The sequence below is a fragment of the Mastomys coucha genome, unplaced genomic scaffold (genome assembly GCF_008632895.1).
Source record: "Mastomys coucha isolate ucsf_1 unplaced genomic scaffold, UCSF_Mcou_1 pScaffold5, whole genome shotgun sequence".
Lineage (NCBI taxonomy): Eukaryota > Metazoa > Chordata > Mammalia > Rodentia > Muridae > Mastomys > Mastomys coucha.
The window spans coordinates 20,565,982-20,588,787 of NW_022196911.1; the positions used below are offsets into that span (position 1 = coordinate 20,565,982).

Sequence of the window (22,806 nt, forward strand, 5' to 3'; positions counted from 1 at the left end):
TTGGCCAACACAGTAGCTAGAGCCACAGTAAATGCAACTCCAAATATGGTCTGCTGAAGGATGCAGGAAGCTGCATTTGGTTGACCAATTAATTTCAAAGAACAGAGTAAACAAAATGTGATTGTGATGAGCAAGGTGTAACTGAGACCTCGATTATTGGCTTTTACAATGGGAGTATCTCTGTATTTCACAAAGACTCCAATTACAAAGACTGTGAGTGCAGATAAGCACAGAGCTATACAGGCCAGTGTCATCCCCAAGGGGTCTTCATAAGCCAGAAAGCTCACAGTTTTCTGGAAACAGTGGTTCTTCTCTGTATTTGCATAGTGACTCTCTGGACACTTCACACACTGATCCAAATCTGGTTAGAAATGTAGATTATCATGAGATCATGAGTCCAGGTTGAATTGATTCATGGTTTTTTTTTTTCTAAGCCTTTTCAATGTACAAGGACTGTCAAAAATTTCACCTTATTTTGTTTTCTCAGGGAAAAAAATAAAACGCACACTGTTGTAAATACATACTTATAAAGAGTTCTTATGTATTTCTTTAAGTATGTATATTCACATATAATGGGTTTCATCCAATCATTCTTTCTTTCCTATCATAGCACTATTTCCCACTGTTGTAAATACTTACTTTATACTTTGTAAATACTTTATACATACTTATAAAGAGTTCTTATGTATTTAAGTATGTATGTTCACATATAATGGGTTTTCATCCAATCATTCTTTCTTTGCTATCATAGCACTATTTCCCTTACGTTATTTTATTTCTATAGGAAATGTTGTCTCTCTTTAGGTAGACATCAACTTTCAGTAACTTCTCTTAAAAACAATCTTCTTTGTAGTGACTTGATCTAGGCTAATATCATTCCTCTTTTGATTTACAGGTTTTTTCCTGCCTTTTATGACACTGGTATAACTCTTTTGGAGGTAACTAATATATGGAATTACATTGCATAAATCAACCTAGGGCCTCATATCACCTCAAAAATTACATATGCTTTATGGTTTACACATGAAAAGTCATGTCAGAAATATAGAAAAGACAGCTAAATACCAGAAACTCTAAGTATTAGTGTGAACAAAATGTATGAATATCATTAGAAGGTTGATTTTGTGACTTGTTTGAAAGCACTATTAATAGTTTCTCTTCTATTCTATAACTGACCTTAAATTAAGCAGCAAATTTAATTTATTCTACTCCCTTTAATGAAGCCAGAATCAAAACATGTATGAAGATAACTGGTTCTTCTAAGAGTTATCTCCTTGAGGGAACCAGTTTTTATTTAGGTGAATTGAAATCTATTAAAGGACTGTGAATGGTGAAATGAAAAACTTCTACCAAGGATAATTAGAGGAGAGTACAACTGACAACTGCCACCCTAATCACTCAAATCTTGTTATCAAGTTCATCAGTTCAAATTCTGTGCATTTACATAATATTTTATTCCTTACTATGTTAAAATTGACAAGAAAACTTCAAAAAAATTTCATTTAATTCATATTTTATGTTCATTAAAATTATTTCTACTACTTTTTATAATGTAATTACAGTATAAAATAATAAAATTCACTATAAATTTTATGATTCTATGCCAATAAAATTGAGCTTATTTAAAATAATGTATAATTGAGATTCAGTGATGAGAGTATTAAATAACTAATATAAAATGTGTTCTCACCTTGACGGTGATAACAATTTTATTATTCTCTGTATCTATCATGTTCTCTGACAATCTATGTCTCTCTGTGACTCTTTCCATTTATATCTCTTTGTTTATCTAACTTTCTTCCTATATATGTATGTATATGTGAATATGTTTATGTATAAAATTTATGATACATTCATATGTTACTTATGTACTTACAAACAAACATATTATACATGTATGTACATATACACTTATAATTTTAATTCATGTGCTAGATTTTCACTCCTAAAATCAACAATAAAAAACTGGTCTAATGCAGAATATTGTCTCATAATAGCAAGACCATTTTCAATTTATGGAGTAATATGGGAATTGGATCATTAGTTACAAGAGTCATTGGTAAAGTGCCAAGCAATAGTCCTCAATACTCCCTTACTCTTTTATTAATGAGAACAAAAACTCACTCCCTTGATCCTAGCAAAATGTTATTCTCACAATTCAAATAGTAATACAAATTAATCTATTATATTCAAAAAATCAAATCTGTAGTTTTAGCATACAGCAACAGAAAATAGAAAAGAATATTTAACTAATTAATAATGAAAATGTATTGATAGCAGCAATAACTATAAATTGCCTCTTGACTAAACTCATGTAGATGTTTTCTAAGTAAAATATTCAAAAACATGTAAGGGGTAGTTACTGTTCTATTCCTGTGAGCAAAAATATCTCATAAAAATATTTAAGTGAGTTTTCTGCTGATATATTTACACTTTTAGTCCATTTCTACCATATCTGTAAGCATGATAGCATCCAGGCAGAGAGGTCACTGGAACACAGGATAAATTTTTATACCTTGATTTGAATGCAGAATTCAGAGAAAACAGAGAACTCAGATGTCACATAGACTTTTAAGATATCAAACCTATCCTCTCATAACACATCTCTGTCCAAAAGACCTCAAAATAAAATGTTAGATTAAAAATTTCTCCAAGAGATGGCAGGAAGTTAGCTATCCCTGTAATGTTCAGATATCTACAAGAAATTAGTGTTTTCTGAAAATATTGGGCTGTTGGACTTATGAACTTATAGCTCATGGGAAAATGAATTAGAAGGCTGCAGACTTAAACCAGACCAAACTCCCACATAGAGAGTGGAAGTAGGCATGAAAACACACCCCAAGAAAATAAAATACAGACAATTGGCAACTTGTGGGAGGAAAATCATTTTTTATCATGGGTCACATGGTTGGTTGTCATCCATCAACTGAGATCTACAAACACAAAAGTAGATGAGTATCACAGAATGTATTAAATAGGTTAATTACAACAAATTGAATAGTTAGTAAAGAGGTGAAGAGATCTGGGAGGATTGAGAGGAGTGTGATGGTTTGTACATGCTTGACCCAGGGAGTGTCAATATAAAGAGGTGTGAGCTTCTTAGAGTAGGTGTGTCAGTGTAGGTATGGGCTTTAAGACCCTCATCTTGGCTATCTGGAAAGCTGTCTTGCCCTGTGCCTTCAGAATAAGATGTAGAACTCCCACCTCCTTTTACACCATCCCTGTCTGTATACTACCATGTCCCTGCCTTGACAATAATGGACTGAACCTCTGAACTTTTAAGCCATCCTCAATTAAATGTTGTCCTTTTAAAAGCTGCTGTGGTCTATTCACAGCAATTAATCTCTAAGGTAGAAATTGGTACCAGAGACTGGAATATTGCTGTGATGGACCTGAACATGCTTTTGTTTAGAAGATTGTGTATTTTGAGACTTTGGATTTGGAAAGCTGTGGAATACTTAAGTGGATCTTAATGGGTTATTCCAATAGGAATATGGAAGACATTGTTGCTGTGAGTAATTTGAACTGTGCAGACCTGACTGGAAGTGGTTTTAGTGCAGGAGAATATTAGTATGTGGCATGGAGACTGCTCTTGTGGTATTTTGGTGAAGAATGTGGCTGCTCTTTGCTATTGTCTGAGGAGTCTGCCTGAGGCTAAAGTGAAGAGGTTTATATTAATGGCTTTGAAAAAGGGAGTCTCAAAACAGTCTGGTATAAATTCTGTTTTGTGGTTACTAAAATTCACTTTAATGATATGTGTTTTAAGGAAAAGGAGCAAGCTCAAAAAGAAAAGAAAATACAAATATGTGGTTCAAGTATTAAAGGGGCAACAGGAAGTAGAATGGAACTTAATCCTTTGTTCAAAGAGATAAACTGATTAAGGGAGTAGGGCTTTGGGAGAAGATTCCCACATAACTATGTTTATGCTACACACCTTTATTCCCAAGAGACAGAGGCAAACAGATCTCTGAGTTCAAGTCCAGTCCAGGAAATAGTAATTTTCAAGTAGAGAAAACCTTAGTCCAGGCTTAGGGGACCATGCAGTTGACCCTAGTACTTAGGAGATAGGCATGCATATCTCTGAGTTCAAGGTAAATCTATAGAGCAAGTTCAAGATAGGTAATTGTAGGCCATGAAAGAGTTGAAAAACTGAAAGCTGGTGATAATGTAATAGAGTAAGGGGGACAATATTTCAGTCCCAGCAAACAGCAGAATGCAGTAGCATCACCATATTGTTCAGATTTTAGAGTCAAGAATAGAAGGGACTACGATGCTGGTTAGCTGGAGCTACAAAATTAGTAGTAATTAAGAAGAGACCAGCATCACTGTGGTGAAATCGGGAAGTGTTTTTGAGAGCACAATGGAGCTGTGTTCTAGAATTAGCCAAGGTTGTACCTACATCTAAGGCTATACTTGGTAATGTGTAAGCATTACTGCAGTGTCATGCAGAGAAGCTAAGGCATGACACCATGAAAACAGCTTATGAGACTCTACAGGTTTAGCCTAGTTGCGAGGGAATACCTTAGTATATTGGAGGTGGCAGTACTGTGAGATGATCAACAAGGATACCAGTAGCAGTAGAGTAGAGTCAACCAGAGCCTAGAGGGCTGCAGTGGGCAGAGCTAGAGAAATGATATAAGCCATTTGGAGGAGCCCCCATGTGAGGATCTTATGTGGATTCCAGACATTGCAACAAGAAGCTGTGAAGTTGAAGTTGACTTAGAGACCCTAAGAAGTAGACCTCTCAGCTGTGCCTGCACCATGTCTGCCTGGATGCTGCCATGCTCATGCCTTGATGATAATGGACTAAACCTCTGAACCTGTAAGCTAGCCAGATTTAAATGTTGTCCTTTTAAGAGTTACCATGTATATGATGTCTGTTCACAGCAGTAATACTCTAACTAATACAAGGGGTGAATATGATCAAAACACATTTTACAAAATTATCAAATAACTAAAAATTGAGAGAAAATACATTTTAAAATATGAGTTGGAGATGATCACTACTATGAAAATTTAAAAGATTAGTTATTGAAATATAGCTGGAAAAGCTATATTGATACTTTATCAATATATTTTAAATGGCACCATCAAATAAAAATACTGTGAAATACACTGAAATATTTATTTTTTTATCCCACAATCAATATTGTCAGCAAACCACAGATGTAAATCAAGTATGGTTTTTAATGGCTATGGTGGGCCATTTCAAAATGATGTTGAAGAATTATGACATTTAAGTTCCTAAACAAAGATATGAAAATATTTTCTCTGATTTTAATTCAGAACATTTTCTTTAGTTTATTATGGAATCCTATGGAGAAATGGTAAAGATTTCTGTAAAACCTGCATTTACCTGTCTCGTTAGAAATCTCATTATCTGCACAAGGAGTACAATTGTAGCAGCAGATGGCTTTGCCCTCCAGGGTTACTTTTCTGAATCCAGGCCTACAACTCTCACTGCACACAGACTGAGGTATCTGAGAAAAATGAAAGGAATGTTATGTAAATATTATGGTTTTATGATAAATCATTATAAATAGAATTTTTGAATGTTATGCAATGCATTCCCAAGTATTCTTGTGAAAACAGGATTATTTAGAGAGATTATACCATGGAGAAATAAATATGCTTAAAGATTTGTAAGAGAATTATCAAACTGTTAGAGAACTTGTACCCATAATGAGGTATGGACAAGTTTGAGAAAGGTAGGTGATAGGGAATAAAATATAGAAGACCATAGAATCATTTCAGAATGATAATACTAATGTATTGATCAACTTTACTTCCACTATAACTGTGAATATGGTCTGTTAATTTGATAGGATTTAGATTGGTCATAAAAACAAAGATATGTATATTTCTAGCAAGAAATATATAGAAAAATTTGGCTAAGTTAAAAGTGGACACAAATTCTGTGATGTCTCAGAATAAATGTACAGAAGATAAAAGAGAACAGTAGCATTATTCATGCCTTTCTGAATTCAGAGAAAATATACATCATCTGCAACCTCATCATATATTTCAAAATACAATGAATTGCACCCTCAATTTGTGTTTTTTAAGTTATTTCATTTCTGTATTTATTTTTAGGACATACTCAAGCCAGTAGATCATACATGTCCACACCTACATGTGTTCTTTTCCAGTGGCTGAAATCCCAATTGTTCATGGGATAGAACTTTTGAGCAAGAGTGACAATGGACCTACTGAGAATATATGGGTGGTTAAGGGATGCTAACAGAGTTACTATATGGTATTTTGAATACTACATAGCCTAAAGTATTTTAGTGCCTATTTCCAAATTTATGGCACCATTTGTGAAATAATTTAAACTTTTATAGATACAGAATTGCTGAAGAAATAATTTCAATGTGGTTTAATTGTAATCTTTTAATTCTGTCCTCAGATCTACATTTCTCATTTTTCTTACTGAAAATATAGATGTATAGAAACATTATCATTCTGGTTTTTGAGCCTGTCTTCATGACTAAACATTGTTCTCCTGTTCCTACTCATAGTTGACATTAATATTTCTGGAACCAAATCCAAAAATACACTGTTTTTTTCCATAAGTCACATTTGGACATTGTTTGATCACATAATAAAATATAAATTTTATATTATGTCATGTTATTAATCATGAATGAGAAATTTTATAAAACACATTGACCCAAGACCTAAGAGACAATTTGGAGCTGGAAATTTCCTCTTCCAATGTGTTACTAATTTTTGACAAGTTGAGAATAAATAATATTCATATGAGTGAATAAGGTAGAGCTTATTTAATACTAAATTCTTCCAATTATCTGACTCAAGTAATGAGAAAACACAATACCCTATTTCTTCCATTGCAGAATTTTATACTGGTAATCTAAGAGTGATGGTCCTTAAATCAGAAAACAAGTGTCATTTCATCTGAAAAAAATGTATTATTAGCACAAGTTTAAAGCATTGATTTAATACATAACCCACCTCTGAAAATCCTTCTGCCCATTGTATCGTCTGTTCAGATAAGAACAACTGTTGGCCCTCTGGAGCATTTGCTGAAAAGGATCCTATTTTCACCTTTTGTCCAAGACCCTTTGGTAAATTCCAAAGGTTAAGAATGTCATATTCTGCATTTAATTTCTGTCTCCCACCTAAATTCATCTTGTTTCTCTCATTAATGTCCTTCAGGAAAATGTTAAGCTAAAAGAGATTCATGAATTTATATTACACTGGGCCCAAGAGACAGAATTGAACTTATGGTTTAGAAAGTGTCTTATTTATCTTAATTTATGATGTGAAAGTCAAATTAATGAAGCTATAATTAATGTTAAAGAAATGAATGACTGAGTGTGTTGGATATTATTTTGCTTCTGAATGACAATTAAGCATTAAGAGAACACTTTGAAAACATCGTTTTAAATGAAGGATTTTTGACACATGTAAATGATAATTTTTTTGAAACCTAGCCAGACCTATTTGCTTTCAGAACATCTTTAGAGATTGACAGTCTAAACTAAGAATGTTGATGCCTAAGGAGTAATAAAAGGGAATCATGTACGTATAAAGCCACTTCATTGTTTCACTTAAATATCTACTCATTCATTCATAATGTAAGAAATGTACAGAAAAATTATTAATATTTTACTGAAACTATTATCATGAGAATACTGTATATTTAGCTATTGATTAAATAATATTTGTATTGACTAATAACATATAATCCTGTAATCTTTTATCCCATTTATCAGCAACACACACTTGAAAATGCCTTGACCTCTAAATGAATTTTGAAACACAAAAATTCCTATAATGGTTGACATGAACACAATTTTACAATACCTAACTTGCTGTCATTACACATCTCATATATCATGGTGCTGGTAGTACAATATAGTAGAGTGCTTATTACCTGCCAAGGGAAGAAGGCCACAGCTTCCCCATTTTCATGTGGTTGTGTTTGTACTTGTTGAAGACTCATCTGATGCAGACTGTGAGCCACAGCATACACAGCATTGTAGATATTATAGCTTTCTTCACTGATTGCCATGTCCAATATATGACTAGGTAACACATCCAGAGAAGCATTGGAGTGACAGTTAGCCATTAGTTGACAATCAATATCAGAAAATGAGCACTTGAAGAACAAATGCCACAACTTAGGAAGGTAAATGTCCTCTGGGTATTTATAAGGATTAACTGTTTGAATAAACTTAGTAAGCTCAAAACTCTCTCTATAATTGTGTGTAAAAATTAAACTACCATGGAATGAGTCAAGCATAAAATAATCAGCATAGTAAGTAATATGAGGTTCAGTGTTCATGACCCAGACTTTCCCTGTTAACAATCTTTGACCAATATTTCTCATTAGACCTGTGAGAGAATCAATGTCACCATATATAATTATGATTTTTGCCTCATCCATATTTTCCCAGAATTTATTAAAATGCAAATTCCATGTCACAGGGATCATTTTCACAAAAGCCATGCATACTCCTTTTTTCTCCATATCTTCTCTGAACTCTAATAAAATTTTATTCCCTTTGTGATCATCTGGAAGGATGAGACCAACCCAGGACCACCTAAAATGAACCATCAAAGATACAATGCCAAGTGAAAGAGATGTGTACTTGGAGGCCATCTGGTAGAGCGAAGAATATTGACCACTGTCATTCAAGATGGGATCATAAGGTCCAAACGAAAGCTGGATGAAATAAGAATATTAATATTGAGCAAAATTTCATTCCTGAAGCAACAAATGACAACAGGATAGAAAAGTACTTTTATCTAAATTTTAAAGGAAAATTCCATTTACAAAATTTTACAGAAATTCCTTCCAAGTCTGTTAGCTTCAAGGACCTACCTGGTTTTATTTATGCCAGTATAAATATGCATGCAAGACAAATTTGGATTGCTGTCCAAGTATTTGGAAATTTTTTCTTACCTGAGGAAATTTAAACAGTTGAAGTAATGTTCCAATTTGGGCAGATGTTGTCCATGATGTTCCTGTGACGGCAGCAATAAGATTTCTTTGGTCACAATTGTAATTTGGTAGAATCTTTTTCTGTCCTTGAGCTGTGAGCCAAAAACAAGCATTCATAAGAGCATCCTTCTCAGTGAATCTGACATTGTAGAAATCAAATCCAAGAGATGTGTTAGGTAAAATATTGGCGTTCCCATTGATCTCCTCAATTGCAAATACCAAAGCCAGAATATATTGGTAGTTTTTAAAATTATACCTGTATAATGACAAAAATATACACAAGAGTAATAAAACATGGACAACATATTGGGTACATTAACTTTTATAGTTTTTCTTTGTTTCCATAAATTGTGTAATTTAAGTTTTTCACCATGAATATGTGGAACTAGATTGGGTAAATATATTAAGATTTGGCAAGACCACTTAATATTACTACTCATTAATTATAGTTCCTTAAAGCATTCTTTATCAGCCATTAGAATATACAAAAAATGATCAGTCTACATATCAGGAATCACTTTCTTTCAAAATTACAGATCTTTTGATACCTAGATCTTGGCCTTCTGAAATGTTTAATTATGGAAGTATACCATTTTATTATGAAACTAATCATATTTTAGAAACAATAAGTTTATTAAATAATATTCCAAGTGAAATAAATTCCATATGGGTCAGAGTTGCCATAACTCTGATATCATTTTTCTCAGTATGGCAGTCTGAGGGTAATATACTAGCTTAGGACTTCCTCCATATGATCACTGGGTACAGGCATCCAGCCACATTCTTTTGTGAAATATTACCTCAGGTCATCTCTCTTTGACTTCGAATGCTATACTCTTTGAGACCTTTTTTTCATTTACATAGTAATAACTTATGTGAAAATATACATTTTTCTCTAAAAAGCCCCAAATACACACTGACATAAAAATATATTTCATTTCAGTGTCAGGGCACTGACCATAAAAAATGCTTCATTAAGTTTCATTGTATAATGTAGTCTACCCCGCAAAGGCTTCTTAATGAACTCAGTCAGGAGCAGTAGAAAGATTCTAAAAACACTTGTTCTTAAAATCAGTCATTGGGAATAATCTCAATGGTACAATGATTTCTCAGTACTGCAGGGAAGATATACGTATGATCCATAGTATGTATAACTACACACAATGACCTGTGAATGCTCACGTGAATCAAAATACCAGCGTGGAGAACGCAGTTATGCACACAAACCAACCACAAGCTGAAGGGCTATTTTTCTTGGTGTTTTAATGCTGAGAGAAGTCACAATGACCACAGCAACTTTAGTAAAGGAAAGCATTTAACTAGGATTAACAGTTTCAAAGCTTTAGGAAAGAATGGTCATGGTGGGAATTACAGCAGTATATATTCAGAAACAGAATTTTATAATTTTACATTTTAATCCACATGCAGCAAAAGGGAAGCTAAGACACACTGCCAAGACTTAAGCTTCTTAGACATATAATCATGCTGCCACAGTGACACACTTACTCTAAGCGAGTTTACATCTTACTCCAAGAAGGTTACACCTCCTAATAGAACCACTCATTATAGGCGAAAGATTTACAAACAATAGAATAAGAGAGACATTCCTATTCAAACTACTCCCTTCCATTTTTGGCCTTCTTAGGCTTGTAGCCATAACACAATGCAAAATGCATTAAGTCTATCTACAAGAGTTCCCAAAATTTAAAATATCTTCAAATTTGTTTAAAGTCCAAAGTTCAGATTCTCCTCTGAGTATCCTGCGTTCCCTCATCAATTAATTCCCAGTAAAAGCAAAATAAAGGAGCAAATTACATACTTGCTGCATATAATGACTCAGAATATACATTGCCGTTTCAAATTTGAGGAAGGGGAGCATAGCAATGAAATGCTGAACCAAAGCAAGGCAAAAACTATCTAACCAAACTCCAAACTTTGCATCTCCATGTTTGATGTTCAAATACTCTTCAGATCTCTAGTTTCTTTCATCTTTTGTAACTGTAAAACACTTCTTTTTCTTGGATTTATTCCATTTCCTGATTAGAAGTGCTTTTTGGTTGGCATTCCTGGTCTCAGGAATCTTCTGCACCATTAGATCTTAAGGGCAATCCAGGCTTCTCCTTTAGAGCTTCACATAATGGATTCTCTAAGATCCACTATAAAGGCATCCATAATAACTCTTTGCCTTACCATCTTTCCTTCTTTACAGAGAAAGATTCAATAATATCTTTCTTCTATCACTGAATCTTAATGTCAGAACCACATGGCTGCAGCTGCCATGTTCTCTTGCTTATTATGGCTGGAACATGCCCCACCATCCAATAAAATTAAATCTTCACCAGCTTTCTCTTCTTGTTAATTCCATTTAGTCCCTATTTTTTTTAATGTCCTAACCCTCAACCTGCAGTCCAGACTTGGCTCAAACTCAGAGATTTACCAACTGGAATTACAGGTGTGGTCTACCACACCCAGCACTAAGTATTTCTTGAACCTCTTCAATTAGCTGGGTGGAATCTTTGCCTGATGTCTCCTCTGCCTTCATTCTGTTTACCATGAGGCTTTCAGTTAGTCTGTTTATCTATTTGAACACAGGATTTAGCACCACTCTAACTCTTATTCCTTTTTTTCTCCCCATTCCCTATACTTGGCACATTGTGTTCAAAAAATACAATCTGTAATTTTTCTCCCTCAGCTTCTTTCTTCTCATTATAGATTCTCATAACAGTGGATAGTAATAACCTCACAATAGAGCCAATACTAGACTGTTGACAGTTCCTAAGCCAAAGTATTTAATCTGTATCTCTTCAGTTTAGCTTCCTGGAGATTTGTTTACTAGGGTAAAAAAACAGCAATAGTATTTGCCCAAATATACCAAGCATGATCTCTAGGAAACACACTAACATTCATCTCCTCTAAAAACATTTTAGCTAGGAACACAGTGTAAAATTAACAACCAGCAACACTTTTTCCTAGTACCTCCTATAGTGACTCATTAAGCAGCACTTAACGCATTTCACTGATGTCCTTAACCAAATTCACACTCATTATTTCTGCAAACAGAAAATCTTGCCTCTTACAACAAAACTCCAACCCCCAGTTTAAATTTCTCTGTTCATTGAGTTTTATTGCTGTAAAGAAACACAAAGCCCCTTCTAACTCTTATAAGAAAAAATATTCAATTGGTGCTTACCACACCAACTCCAGCATTAACATTAGCCAGGCGGGACTCATGGCTCTAGCTGCATATGGAGCAGAGGATGGCCTAATCATTCATCAATGGGAGAAAAAGCTCTTGGTCCTGTGAAGGCTCTATGCCCCAGTGTAGGGGAATGCGAGGGCCAGGAAGTGGGAGAGGGTGGCTTGGTGAGCAGGCGGAGAGGGGAGGAGAGAGGGGAGTGTTTTTTGGAGGGAAACTGGTAAAGGGGATATCATTTGAAGTGCAAATAAAAAAATCTAATAAAAATATGTTGAATAAGATTTGCAAGGAATAATTGTGTGGTGGAAGAGAAGAATTATTTCAGAAATTTTTTTTTATTTTTTTTTTATTTTAAGGTTATATTTTTTTTTATTTTAGATATTTTCTTTATTTACATATAAATTTCTCCTTTCCCAGTTTCCCCTCCAAAAAACAAAGAAACAAACAAAAACAGGACCCAAGTATGGTTCCCAGAAATATTATTAGCAGAAAAGTATCCAAAACTTCAAGTTAACGTGGTCAAATACTAACTCACACACAGAGAAACACATACACATATAAACAAAAAGAAATATATTAGTCTTCATAATGTTAGTATGATGGGAAACAAAAGGTCTACTGAAACAAAATATAAACTTAAAAACCTGGCAGCTGTTGTATGTGATCTTTGGTTATCATACCTAAAGGTTCTTATAGTTGAGAGCTAATTATAATGATCATTTTACATGCATATATGTAGTTTGAAGTTAATCTAACTTTGCATTTGATAGTCTAATAAAGTTATTTGATATCAATAAAAAATTTTCAAAAATTAGTATTACTTTTTAAAGGAAATCAGACAAATAATGCATAAATATAATATTATTCACTCAAAAAGAATTGATAGGTAAAATGTTTAATTTGGAGAAATAGAATAACACTTTATCATTGATAAATACTGTATACTCAAATATATATATATATTTAAAAATACTGATGATTTTTTATTAGCTATTTTCTTTATTTACATGTCATAAGATATCTCCTTTCCCAGTTTCCCCTCCAAAAAACAAAACAAAACAAAAAACAAAAATCAACAACAAGAACAAACCCCTGCTCCTTCCCTCCTCCCCCCTCCCTCTGCTCGCCACCCTACCCTCTCCTGCTTGCTAGCCCTGTCATTAGCCTACACTGGGACATAGAACCTTCACAGGGCCAAGGGCCTCTCCTCCCATTGATGACTGACTTGGTCATCCTCTACTATACACGTGATGCTGGAGCCATTGGTCCCACCATGTGTACTCTTTGGTTGGTGGTTTAGTCCCAGGGAGCTCTGAGGGTACTAGTTAGTTCATATTGTTGTTCGTCCTAAGGGGCTGCAAACCCTTTAGCTCCTTGAGTCCTTTCTCTAGCTTCTTCATTGGGGACCCTGTACTCAGTTCAATGGATGGCTGTGAGCCTCTACTTCTGTATTAGTCAGGTACTGTCAGAGACTCTCAGGAGACTGCTATATCAGGCTGGATTGTCCTTCCTTCAGTCTCTACTCCATAGTTAGTCTCTGCAACTCCTTCCATGGGTATTTTGTTCCCGTATTTAAGAAGGAATGAAGTATCCACATTTTGGTCTTCCTTCTTCTTGGATACTCATGGTTTTTGACCACTCTATATACATGAGTAATTAAGTAACTTTTATGTATTACATACTAAAGAGAGAAAAGGAACTCAATATCTTCAATCACAGAGCAATGATGAGAGAAATGTTTAAGAAAATAGATTTGGCCATTCTCTATTGGATACGTGATTTTGAAAGAACATGGTACATAAAAAAATATATTTTGAAAATGAGAACTATTTTCATTCTTTCTATTCCTGACCCTATAACTTAATTGCATCATTATCCCTTCCCTTTCCTTATGAATCTTATGAATAAAACCTTATGAATCTCCTTTTTCTTTCTTAATTCATGGACTCTTAGTTCATTAATAGCCAAGAAGGACATAAAATTTTACACACACACACACACACACACACACACACACACACAAATATTCTCTCTCTCTCTCTCTCTCTCTCTCTCTCTCTCTCTCTCTCTCTCTCTCTGTGTGTGTGTGTGTGTGTGTGTGTGTGTGTGTGTGTGTGTGTCTGTCTCTCTCTCCCTCTCTCTCACTATGGAGTGCTTTGAAGTAGTCCATCCAAGGTGTAATATTCTTCCAAATAAAAGAATATACAAAATGCTTATCCACCACCAAATGAAAGTCTACAAACAACTAAAATTACATGGTCTGGACAGGTTTTTAAAGACTGAAGAGAATTTTATTAGAGTTTATCAGAAAAATACTCATAGATATTGAGCTTTCAACTTAAGTAATTTGCCTTCAAGAAAACAAAGGTGAGAATAATAAAAGCAATACGGTGTGTTAATCATGTTAGGAGCAAAAATACATGATGAACAACAGGCAGATGATAGGACAGTTAGAATTATATCAAATAAAACAACTCTCAGCATCACAAAAATACTCTTAGATTCTGGAAAACATCTAAAGAAACAACCAAAGAAAAGGAAAGGGAAGTTCATATTAAGATTGGGAGTTACATCCGAGGAACCCAAAGCAATAGTATGAACAAAAATATTGTACTCTGGTTAATATTTTTTAACATTTCTTACCTTAGAGAGTTAAAATATTGTATCTCAGAGATTGGATCAAAATTCATTTTGATTAACATATGTAAACTTCCTACATGTTCTTAGGTGTTACTCAAATTTCTGGGGTTCAGATCATATGAAAATGTCAAGAAAATGGAAATTTAGTTCAATATTAACATGTAAGATTGTACCCAGAAAAAAAAGTAATTCTTATGAACCAGAACTGATATTTTAAGAAGTATGATAGTCCCAACAACATACCAGCAAATCACTTGGGAACATCAGACATCTGAGAAATGACTTATATGTTTTGTACAGCATATAGATTATTGAACATCTTAGAAAATATCACTCTCGGCCAGGTGGTGGTGGCACACGCCTTTAATAACAGCATTTGGGAGGCAGAGGCAGGCAGATATCTGAGTTTGAGGCCAGCCTGGTCTACAGAGTGAGTTCCAGGCCAGCCAGGGCTACACAGAGAAACCCTGTCTCTAAAAGAGAGAGAGAGAGAGAGAGAGAGGGAGGGAGGGAGGGAGGGAGGGAGAGGGAGAGAGAGAGGGAGAGGGAGAATATCATTCTTTATTCACTTATGCAATTGCAATAAAACAAAATAAAAAAATTATTTAATTTTATATTATTTCAGCATGGAATTAATTTTATAGAAATTTATCAGTCTCTATATGTCTGAATTATTACTGAATGTTATTTATTTTTTTAGTTGGACCCACACATCTATCTCTGTAAGTTGAATGGTAAACTAATCCTTACCATGTTGAAAAACAAGAGACTTACCTTACCTCAGTGAGACTTTGCTAAACTCCCTTAGGCCAGAAAGTTTGTTGTATATTTTATGAACTGACTGTGTTGATATTTCTGGCTCTGCTCAAAAATACCTCTCCAGATTATATCTTCCTTACAAAACACACTGATAAAAAGCTAACAAACAACACCCAAGTGCCAAAAAAAAAAAAAAAAAAAAAAAAAAAAAAAAAAAAAAGCATAAGCTGAGAATGAATGAAGGCAAGTGGAACAACAGGGAAAAGACCAAGGAAAGGATTTTCTAGTTAACACCAATAAAAGGAAGGCCATGAAGGAATCTTGTGAACACTCGTGATCTAGTAGCTCTCCACGTACTGAAAAACCATGCTGCTGAAATTCAAAGAAAGAGGGATATCAATCATAAGGCCAATTCAAATCAAAATATAGTTAAGATTGGAACCAGATTCACTGAAAAATATAAATAAAGCCTACAGGATTTCATTATTTACAAGAGACAGTTTCTAGAAAATTGGCAATGCAAATTTTATAAGCTCTTCATTTTTGAAACAAATGTAGTCTACATTTGAATTAGTATAGATATGTTTATATTTAAACAGTTCCGCTTTTCAAAATGGTAAGTTTTGTATATTATCTGGGAATAAATATTGAAAACTTCTAGCTGTAGGTGTAACTTTCTGTAATTTGAGCAATGAATATAAAATATCAAATATAAATACAATATATCATAAAATGAATATTTTAAAATATTCCAGGGAATAGTTATTATGAAAAACTGATGATGATGGTACATAATTACTATCTAAATTGTCAAGGGATATATTCTTTTGATATATCTATTTTTTAAAGCTACAGATGGAAAAAATGAATATATAGTTGATAAAAACCATTTTGACATATAACTTTATACCCATATTTTAATTGATGTGAGAAAAAATAATTTACTCTCATAAATACACAGAGGAAAATTTCAGTTGGATCTGGAAACATATTGGAAAAATTAATAAAAGGACTGAATATATTGGCTAATAAATTGAATTAGTCACTACAGGATCCTGACACAGGATCAGATGTTTTGTGTTTGATCTCAATATACTCATTGTAGGAAGAGAAAATTTGTCCTCATAGTTTTTCTTTCACCTAAAAATGTGAGCTGCTTCAAAAGTAGGGGCACACACAAAGATACTATCTATACTAATAAATTTAAAAAGTTTGTGGTATATATGCCTTTTCTGTGGTCAATGCTATAGGAAAAATTACACTTACTGAATGAATTGTATGAGAAAATATTAATGTTTTATAATAAAAGACAATACATTTCTGTCATGAGTTTAATTTTTTCTGACATAATGAGAAGTTAAATATTTGTGACAGAACAAATATTTTTATTTGTAATGAACATGCCAGACACTAACGCTCACAGCAGAGAAATTATAGTCTTTGCAGAGAAGGTTTTGATAGTATACAGTATATAAAAACACATACCAATGTATATTGGTGCCTACATTTATGAGAGCACAAGCCAGAGGAAGAGTGGGGTTTATAAGGTGCATTAATTATGATGCAGTACAAGAAGTCCCACCCAACGTTTAAGTTGCAATGTCTGCTGTTCATATGAGAAAAATGTGTGATTTTATTTGATACAAAAAAAATCCCAAATGAAATAGAGCTACCATAAAATATTTTATCCAAATAATAATTTGTGGATAACCATATTTTCTATAATTCAAAATTTCAAAGTAAATCTATCAAGGTTACAAAAAGTTCTACTTGCTTTTATATACAAGTATTTTTTCCCCTCTACTATCTCTCACTTAATGACTTAACACTTCACTAAAATTTTTCCAAAATGTATTGTCACATTGAACATAATTTCCTTTTAAATCTGCATGTCTTTTTGTCATTTCCCAGGTATTTACTCTCACACATTTTGTCCTATGGTCACATGACTTGCAAGCATTATTGCTCTGCTTTGGGTCTTTCCTTCCTGGATCACTATGGTCATGTGACTTACAAGCATTATTGCTCTGCTTTTGGTCTTTCCTCCTGGATCACTACTGATATAAGAAGCTCATCATGAGTTAGGAATGTTTGAGTTGGATTAACACATCTTGTTTTCTTTATTAATAAGCATACATGAATATTTCTAGTTAAGCAAGACCTGTCTGACAATACCCATTAATGGGGAGCATTTCACACAACCTTAAAAATAGTCCAAAGAAGACAACCTCACAGTTAAAATGTTTAGGCAAACACATCCATAGAAGTATTGCAAACACATCCATAGAATATTGCAAACACTTGGAGCAAACAAATAAACACAGGAAAACTGTCTGAGAATAAGAATTTAATTATCAAAGAAAAAAACATTTATAAGACAACATGATGTAGATGAAATATCAGTGGTACACAACACTATTGAATACTTCTATTTTTGATACCCTATTTTTTGGATTCAGCTGCATGTAACAAAAGACAACTGGTTGCCTCAATTATTACAGCAACACTCAGGACTTACTGCATTCACTGGCATCATTTATTATTAGAAGAGCACATCAGGACTTCAAAGATCTTATAACCTATATTAAAAGCTTACATTAAATTATCCTTCTTGAAATATCAACATTGGAAATGGTTCAGACACTATGGCCTGACCAGAATAGCTAATAGGATGTAATAGTAATCAAATAAGGAAATTACAATGAATACAGTCAAAGTTACTATTTCATTTACCTTTACGAGGTGGGGGTGGAGGGTAGGAAGGATAAGCCACAATGAAACAAAATTGAAAAATAGATTGTCGAATCTCTAAAAGAAATGTTGTCACAGTAAAAATCACAAAGGAAACAATAAATTTTAAAGACTAAACTGATCAAGTCATATGAATTCTGAATACTAAAATTTAATAATTGTACTTACTGGAGGTAATTGTCCTTATAATAATATGGTAGATATGAATGTGGAATTTTGTTCTTTGTATAGTATGTATGAAGAGGGAAAAATGCACCAATCACCACATCTCCTTCATGGTGAAAATCTTCAGTAATTTTGTAAAAGCATTTACTGATATTAACATGAATAAAGGTAGAGACAAATTTGGCAATCAGAAATAATGAAGAGATAAAAATACAGGAGAACATCCTATTAATATATGAGTCTCCCTGATGAAGATCACAGATTATCCAGTAAATATATGCTCAGGTTATGTTTTTGTGACCATGCACATTTTGAACTTTGTTGAGGAGTGAGGTGGTCACAAAAACCATTCCAAGGTTTTTCTATTGGCTCCTCCTTGCCATTGTAAATTTTGAAATTGTTTCTTCCCTTGGGTTCTGCAGCTGAGGCCCTCTATACAGGTGAAAAACATGTTGCAAAATATTTTTTCACATTCTTCCTAGCCAAAGGCAATATGATTTCAGACAAGACTATGAATAGCAACTAATCATAGTTGAACTCTTTTTGGGACTAAATGGCATATATATATATATATATATATATATATATATATATATATATATATATACATATATATGTGTATATATATACACATCTATGTATATATATACACACATATATATATACATATATACATGTATGTGCATATATGTGTATATAAATGTATATATGTATATATATATATATATATATATATATATACAGAGAGAGAGAGAGAGAGAGAGAGAAACTTTTCATATAAAAACAACTTGTGATGATCCAAACATATAAGAATGCCAACTAAGTGAGAGAGATAAGGGCCCCAAAGAATGCATTGCAGGTAAAACTGCTCAAAACTGATGGATTGCAGGAATGTTGATCAGTCCCACTTGGAGTTTAATAGTAGAGATAAATATATAAGTATAATATAAGGCTGCTGGGATTTTTGCAAGGGCAGTCTGTCAGTTATCCATCTAGATATAAGACCCTTGTCACCGTGTCTTCACCTAGTGGTCCCTCTCTGTTTTACCTTCTTGCTTTCTTCCTGTCCTCCCATCATTCTGCATCCTTATTTCTGCATCCCTGCCATTCTGTCATCCTTCTGCTTGGCCTGCTATCCATCTGGCACTTCTTACATTATCAAAAAATATACACTTTTTTGTTGTTTTTATTCAAGAAAAGCTACTTGGAGAGATTCAACAGTTTACTCACATTTAACAAATATCACCAGGACTATGCTGTGTAGTGTCACTACTTGGGCAGATTGAAGGTTATATGACTTTCCCCAAAGATACTTGATTTTCAACATAGTTTCAAAGAACCCTCTTTTTAAAAAGGTGAAGAAGGGACAAACATTTACATAGAGAAAGCCGGCATTGTAGCCTCTAGAGTTGACAATAACATATATGTTCCAAATACCTAGTGCTGCCAGTCCAGCAATTAACTATTGTGAATACAAGGAATCACACCTGATAGGTATTACTGATTGTCAACTTGACTAGATCTGGAAAGAACTACAAACCAGAAGTGAAGGATGCACTGTGATCCAGATCTTAAGGCTGGAAGACTCAGGCTTCTGATCTGGATCTTCACATGGTATGACACAGGCTTTTGATCCAAGTCTTGAGGCATAGTGGCCATGGAAAGCTTAAGCACAGGCAAGGTAGTATACACCTATAATCCCAGGAGTCTGTGGCAAGCAGATCTCTGAGTTCAAACCAGCCTGGGAGAGAACAAGTTTCATATCTAAATGTGGTGGTAGACATCTTTAACCTGGACCATATCTTCTGCTGGGCCTACATAGTGATGGTGAAAGAAGGAAGACTCGCTCTTTTTCATCTACTTGTATTTACTTGCCAGCACATCTATAGGAACATACTGTTTCAGGATTCCAGCATATATGGCAACCAGCTGAAACAACTAGCCACATGAGACTGAGCAACTCCTAGATATTTGGACTTTCAATCCACAGCTGCCCATCATTGTGTTAGCTGAACTTCAGACTCTTAAGTCATTACAATGAATTCCATTAATATATAGAGGGATTCCATAAGTTCTGTGATTCTAGAGAACCATGACTAATACAACACTTTCATAGCCAGTTGATACATTATATGTGAAACTTTCTCACCCCAACATTTCCCTCTTTTTGAAGAGAGGGCTTTATCTCTAATATCAGTAAACTATATGTAGTAAGAACTACTATGAGAACTTTCAAGGTAAGAGTTATATTTTCAATATTGAGTTCATTTGTATTTCACAACATTGAAGAAAGTACGCCTACTATCTATCCTATCTTGTTGGGTTCAAAGTTCTGTAGAGGGTTTGTGTCAAGTAAGCACAATATCAAGTACATTTTAAATGTGTACTTAGGAGTCAACCAAGGGAAACTTACATTTTTGAGTTTGTAACAACGACAACATTATAAAAACTCCGTTGATCAATGTTAAAGCTCTTAACATTTCTAGTTAGATAGCCTATAATTAGGCTAGTCTTCACATACCCATTAAAGACTGAGAAGGATCAGTTTCACCTGACTAAGCAGCAGGTGCACACCAAGCAGCCTCTGAATATAATAAAAATGATAGACTTACCGGTTGCAGGTACAATCACCCAAAGTTTCTCTGTACCATTGTGTACATCCATTTTTCCCAGCCAGGTATAGAAGAGCTGACAGACTTTACTGTGAAACAGGAATTCGGGAGGCTGTTCTATCTTGTCTAGGCTAAGTAGGGCAGCTGAATCCCAAGTGTCCTCCTGGCCAACAGTTTGGACTATGTGCTCTCATATTTCAAGATAAAGAATAGTTTATAAGACAGTGTTCATTCTTAGCACAATTGGAGCAAGCTCAAGTGGGAATTGCTTTTGTGCCCATCATATACATTGGAGGAAATTAGGAGTGCTGCAAAGAGCTGCTGTCTTTCTCTACCACAAGTTTTTTCCTTGATTGGTTGATTAATTCATTCATTCATTCATTTTCATCCCAATTGCTCCCCCAATCAGTCCCTCCTTGATTCTTTCCCCCACTTCCTTTTTGCCTCTGAGGTGAGGACCCTTGAGTATCCATCTACCCTGGTGCATCACATCTCTTCAGGATTAGGGGCATTCTTTTCCACTGAAGTGAGACAAGGCAGCCGAGTTGTGGAATGAATTTCACGGACAACAACTTTAGGGATAATACCATCTCCTTTTGTTAGGAAACCCACATGGATACGGAACCTCAAATCAGCTACATGGAATACCCAGTCCAGCCAGTGTTGTTGTTGGCTCAGTCTCTGAGAACCCACATGGATCCAGGATAGTTGGATCTGTTTGTCTTTGTGTGAAGTTCCTGTCTCTTTCAGGGCCTCCAATCTTTCCTGTAACTCTTCCATAAGAGTCCCTGAGCTCTATCCAATGTTTGGCTATGTGTCGGTTCATCTGCTTTATATAGATGCTTCATAGAGGATAGTTATGCTAGACTCTTGTCTGTAATCACAACAAAGTATTTTTAATAGTATCAGGAATTGGTGCATGCCCATGAAATGTGTCTCAATTTGGGTTAGTTACTGGTTGGCCATTACCTCAGACTCTGTCTTGGTCCCTGCAATTTTTTTGAATAGGAAAAACTGAAAGTTTTGTGGTTGGGTTAGTATCTTTATCCCTCCATTGGCAGTTCTACTTGGCTATAGGAGGTGGCCTCATCAGGGATCAGATCCCCTTTGCATGTTTCTAAGCTAATGGCACCTTCCGGAATCCTCCCCCAATTTCAGCTCTCTTAAAATTCCTACCCCCTGCCCACTCTCAGCAGCTGCAGATTTCCATTCATCCTCCTGCCCCTCTAGCCTTCTTTCCTGTATCTCCCCATACTTGGCCTAGGATTTTAGCTTAAAAGTTGGCTACATTTTTGAGTGGTGTCATGGGCTTAACCTTTGGACTGATTATATCTTGTGATTTGAGACAAAGTAAGGCCAACTGGTGAAAATGAACCTTAATTGAGCAGATACTTCATCAGATTGTCTTGTTGGCTGGACTGACACATTTTCTTTATTAGTGTTTGATGTGAGAAGTCCAAGATCACTGTAGGTGATACCATTTCAGGGAAGGATTGTATAAAGAGATTGAGAAAACCATGAAGTGCAACAAAGTAATCAGTGTTCCTCCATTGCCTCTGACATGAAGATTAACATATTAATGAAACCAACTGGCAAAGTACAACTAGAAGTTAGGCCTCACCTGGGATTTATTCAACAAGGTCAGGATGCCCAGTAAAGTACAAAATACCCAAATATGGGAGAGGCATGTGCTATATAACTGAGCTATAAGG

The 22,806-nt window shown here is 34.5% G+C and overlaps 1 protein-coding gene across 1 annotated transcript in view; it reads right to left on the bottom strand.

The window, feature by feature from the left end:
- The window catches only part of LOC116077381 (vomeronasal type-2 receptor 116-like), a 19,444-nt gene extending 738 nt beyond the window's left edge, over window positions 1-18,706 (bottom strand). Inside the window, exons 1-6 of the mRNA XM_031351886.1 lie at window positions 18,486-18,706; window positions 8,933-9,227; window positions 7,901-8,692; window positions 6,976-7,191; window positions 5,357-5,480; window positions 10-361 (exon numbers count right to left, since the gene is read on the bottom strand). Coding sequence (XP_031207746.1) covers window positions 10-361; window positions 5,357-5,480; window positions 6,976-7,191; window positions 7,901-8,692; window positions 8,933-9,227; window positions 18,486-18,706 — 2,000 coding nt within the window. The remainder of the gene's footprint in view (window positions 1-9; window positions 362-5,356; window positions 5,481-6,975; window positions 7,192-7,900; window positions 8,693-8,932; window positions 9,228-18,485) is intronic.
- Between the last annotated feature and the right edge of the window lie 4,100 nt (window positions 18,707-22,806).